Genomic DNA, 5,305 nt, shown 5'->3' with positions numbered 1-5,305 from the left:
TTATAATCTGTCAATTATTTATATTTATAATTAAATATTTTTAACGATAATTTTTCACAAAATGGGACAATTATTTTACTGATTTTTTCTTATGGTTAATTTATGAAGAGATTTATCTCAAAAGTAGTATTCATGCAGAACTCTTCGCGGTTGTATATTGCTACAAATTATTTTTAAAAAAAATTAAATCAATCAAGCTCATTCCTAGTAGTTATTTAGCAGAGATTGTAAAATGATTTCGCTTAATATCCGATATATCGTTTAAATTATAACAAATGCAAACTGTATCTGATAAATATGTTTTTTTTTCATTAGTTTCATTGAAGAAATTAAAAATCGACTTAAAAAATTAAGACTCAAAATTATTGTTCACCGTTTTATTTTTAAATGCGATGATATATGATATCAAACCGCTTTTATAATACATTTAAAAGCGTAAATTGACGTATATATATTTTTTAATTTGATCAAACGCCCATAGAAAGCATTATACAATAAAAACTTACATGATATCTATGTCTTATTTGCAAGAGACCTTATCTTTATCATAAGATATATGTCTCTGTTCATTGTTTATAATTATTAATATTCTTTTCTTAACTTCACTAAGTAAAATAATGTGGTAACCGCTTAAAAATTGTCAAAAAATTTCAAAAAGGAATTTTAATCAATTAACAATTTTTAGGAACCCCTAAAACCAAAATATTTAATTAATTTACTTAAACAAAAGTATTCATACTCTTGAAAACACAATAAACTGAATATTTTCTTATTTAGAGTTATTAATAAATTAAATTTTTGTTTGTAATTTTGTTTCCTTTAAGTTCTGATTATTTAATACCGGTATTTTATTGGATATACACAAAACATCAAATATTTCTATTATATAGGTTTCTCATATTGAAGTTTACACTGAAAATGATTTTACGAAATCTCTATTGACTATTGAGGGACTGACCTGGAAAAGAAAGTAAATTTTTATTCAAAAGCTCTCGTAATTGTTTTTATTTCTTGTCCCATGCATATTATAGCTCAGTTCTCGTGATTAGTAGGATTATTTAAAGGATCTCTTTTCTTTCTAAGAATAAGATCGGCTTTGGATAGAACTCAAATTATTAGGAATTCAGTAGATAACAGGGCATTGATAAAAGATGCATACAACACACAAAATAAAATGTCATTGCAAAAAATAAATTTACAAAAATTATTAAATGTCTTTGGACAAAAAATTTCAGCATTTTTTTTTTCAGAAATGGCTAAAATGAAGTTAGAAATAATTGAAGCAGGAACGAAGAATTTAAAATTGATATTAACAGTTTCTACTCATCTCCTCTCAAATATACACTACTCACTATTTACATTTGTACACGCCACCTTCGAATTCAGCCTTTTAGGATATTCAGTATATCATTTTCGAAACAGCCCAGAAGAAGTTGCCCAGGTTCTGTTCTATATGGGCTTGAGTGTGGCTGTCATGGTTACAAGTATTACCGGCTATGTGCCAACTTATAGAACTAGGGAATTAGTTGAAGGTAAATATGAAAACAATATTATTTATCAATTGTTATGTATCAATGTATCATGTATTTATGCATTAAAGCGACTAAATTATCTTCACCATCAATTTCTATTTGAAACCCGTAGACTTATAGTTTCTTTCTTACACCCCCCTCCTCCCACTTTGACTACTGTTACAATATATGTGGATGACTTGAATCTTGAGGCTAAACTAAAACGAGTAACTAATTGCCCTCTACGATTCATCTTCAGAATCCACAGGGGTGCCCCCACCTCCAGATTTTGTGAGTTGAAGTGGCTTTACTCTTCCTACCATTGTATTTCCTCGTATAATTTCTCTACCAAGTTATCCGATCCTGCCGTCGATCACAAATATCAGATTTTACCTAAAATTGTAAACCTTTGTTCATTTCCGTAATTCCCGTTCCGAGTCTTTGGACTTTATCATATCCTCTTTCCGATGCTATTTCCATTCCTACTACTATCCGTCGCTCGAGTACCATTCCCATCTTCAAATCCCGCTTATACCATCGTTTCCTACACACTTAGTTCCAATATCATTAAAATAGATATCCATTATTTACAACAAGACTTCATAAAAACTGCTGTGGAAATTCATACTTTTAATTAGCATCATTCTCGGCGTTATTTTGTTCAATAATAATTAACTTAGTAAATATCACAAGCTCATTTCTGCTTGAAGACATAAAAGTTATTAAACTATAATTTGTAATTTTTTGTATTATTATTTAATTACTTTGTTTTTTTATTTGTTACTGTAAGGAACATCAGCCCACCTATAATTTTCGTAGTATTATTCCAAAAGGATGTGTTCCAGAATAAATTAAAAAAATATTATTCATATTCATTTTCTAAAAGTCCCTTAGGGATTTTTTTTTATAATGTTTGAACACATCCTCCAATATTTTTATTCAAAACAAAATTTATTTCATAATAAAATCAGTGGTTGTATTATATTTCAAAACTCGTTATCCTTAATTACACAATGGATCTTAAAAAAATTTGTTTTCAATTACAAATTTCAAATATAAAATATTCGAGTATAAATTCCGGACAATCTTTTTTGCGTTGTTATGTTGACAGATATCATAGAAAATGTTTTGGATTTCACGTAAGATAGTAAAATTTCTGTCTTCATCGGTCTTATCTAGAAAAACTTAAAATATTAAATCAAACATAGAGCCACATAAAGATTTTTTTTATTTTTTTTTTAGCATCCCTTTTATAAACAATTTGGTGATTCGCCGCTGGGTAGGACTGTCTGGAATTCAAAATTTACTTTTCTAATCAATACTTTGGGCCTTCATTGGAAATTTAAAAGTAGAAACGTTCATAGAACAGATATTTAAAATCTTTTTAAACTCATTTTTTCCATCGTAAGATATGTACTTTTGAATCTTTTTTAATGAGCCGCACTCAAAAACCTTTTTCCATATAATAGCTATCGATTATTTTAAAACTTCTGGTATCGATACATTAGTGTTTTTAATAGATATTTTCTAATTAATGGAATATATAGGAAGTGCTCAGTATACATTCTACTTACTAATACCCTATTTTACATTTTTTTTTCTCAGACAGTTATGGCACCTACGACTATAAGAGCTTAATCATGAGAATAAAACTTGATGAAGTGAAGGGACAGTGTGCTGAGAGTTTGAAAGGATTTTTCAAGACAATCCTATTCCTCATTGTTTGGGTTATTTCCAACCTCACTGGAATGACGATACTTGTCGGATTGATAAAACAAGAACCAATATATATTTTTCCATGTTGGCACCCATTTGATATGAAGAATATTGTTTTTCAAATCTTGATACTGTTATGGCAACAGTATGTAATGTTTACTATGATTTTTATGGCATTCGGCGGTGGTTCAATATTATTCATACCTTACACTTATATCAAATCGGAAGTCGCACTCCTGAAGTATGCTTTGGAAGAAATAGATTCAAGGGCTTACGAAATGGCGAGGAACAGCAAGTTTTATAATGACGATCTAGATAAAAGTAGAGTATTGTCGTCATGCTATATGAAATGCGTAAAAATGTGTGTTGAGCACCATTTAGAAATATTAAGGTATGTTTTAAAATTTAAACACGTTTTATAGCTTAATATTTAAATAAATAACCCATTAATTGTGTCCAAAAATCTCCTATCACATATCACAGGCCTCGAAGAATGGTGTCGTAATTGGAGGATTAAGAAAAATTTCAACAAACCCCATCAAATCACCTTTACCCTTCGTCTAAAACCTACCGACTGCCCTACAGTTTCATTTAATGATGGTACTCTTACCCCTGTCGAACAGATCTGCTACCTTGGACTACATTTGGACAAGCGATTAACCTGGAATCCTCACACCAGACTGAAAAGACCGGAAACTGCACGTCGATTTCGACTATTACGGCACTTACTAGACAAACGGTCAAAACTTCCAACACATTACAAAAGACTGATCTACATGACTGTAATAAGGCCAATCTGGAAATGTGGAGTTGAGCTTTGGGGCTCCACTAAACCTCCAAATTCCTCTCGTATTCAATCCTTACAATCCAAAATCCTTCGTAAAATCCTCAATGCTCCTTACTTTGTCACAAATAAAATCATACATAAAGACCTTAATGTTCTCTATGTAACCGATCTAGCGCGAACCAGGTATCACTCTTTCCATTATAAACTCCCTAACCACTCAAACCCACTAGTTTCTAACCTTGCATTCTCTTCCATTCCTGACAATCCTCCGAGGCCCCTGAAAAGAAGATGCCCACGAGACCAGCTAATGTAAAATGTCATTAGAGTACTACCAATGGGTAGTTTCTCTACACGCCTGTAACACTCCAATTTAACTTAGATCATATTTACTAAATGTATTATAATGTACAGTTGTAAATAGCAATAAATAAATATTTTAAAAAAATTAAAATTTAAATATGAATAAATGTTTGTTATCGGACAATTCAAAATGTTTCAAATGTCTGAAATTGTAAAAACCACAACTCAATTTTAAGAAAAATATCACTTTAGAAAAAAAATAGAATTGTTGATGGTATTTTTAACTTTGACAATAAAAATAATATTTATCTTATTTGTATTCTTTCTTGTTAAAATATTTTTTTTTTTAATTTTAGATATTTTTCAAATGGAAAGCGGATGGTAGGACTGTCATACTCGACTGCTTTTTGTGCCGGAATCATAGCTTGTACATTTGGTGGCTATAATATAAACTCAGTAATTAAAATATATTACATTTTTTTAGTATAGGATAGGCATGATTTTTTTTATTAATTTAATCGATATATGTGTATTAGTAGATTTGCAAATGTGTTCTAGCTGATGCCACTTATACTTCTAAAGAAACCACTAAAAACATAACATTAACTGTAATTTTAGTTTCTTCTCAATAAATATTTCTCTATACATTAATTATAATTATAATTTCCATATATTATAGGATAACTTGGAACTTAAATTCAAAAACTTGGCAATCCTATTTTTTATACTCGGCTATCTCTTTGTAATGTTTTGGATAGCAGACGCAACTACAAATGAAGTAAGTTTTTTAATTTAAAACAAAATTATACTACTGCAAGCACCATCTTGAATTTATTTTATTTCCATATATAACGTATATAGTTCCTTGCGCATCTCTTGGTTTTAATTATTTAAATATTTTATTTTAGATTTATTTTTTATTAATATAGTTGTTTGAGAGTGGTTTAGTTTCTTTTTAAACAATTTTGATCTCTTTTCTCTCAACTTTATT

General features: G+C 29.4%; 1 protein-coding gene across 1 annotated transcript in view; it reads left to right on the top strand.

The window, feature by feature from the left end:
* LOC136797139 (odorant receptor Or2-like) overlaps positions 1–5,305 on the top strand; it is a 10,369-nt gene that overhangs the window by 865 nt on the left and 4,199 nt on the right. The window contains exons 2-5 of the mRNA XM_067052862.1: positions 1,251–1,532; positions 3,117–3,618; positions 4,671–4,770; positions 4,994–5,092. Of these exons, the coding sequence (XP_066908963.1) occupies positions 1,253–1,532; positions 3,117–3,618; positions 4,671–4,770; positions 4,994–5,092 (981 nt within the window). The 5' untranslated portion in view covers positions 1,251–1,252. The remainder of the gene's footprint in view (positions 1–1,250; positions 1,533–3,116; positions 3,619–4,670; positions 4,771–4,993; positions 5,093–5,305) is intronic.

The sequence above is a fragment of the Halyomorpha halys genome, unplaced genomic scaffold (genome assembly GCF_000696795.3).
Source record: "Halyomorpha halys isolate HHAL.00 unplaced genomic scaffold, Hhal_1.1 Scaffold29.1, whole genome shotgun sequence".
Lineage (NCBI taxonomy): Eukaryota > Metazoa > Arthropoda > Insecta > Hemiptera > Pentatomidae > Halyomorpha > Halyomorpha halys.
This window is presented reverse-complemented; position numbering and strand designations above follow the sequence as displayed.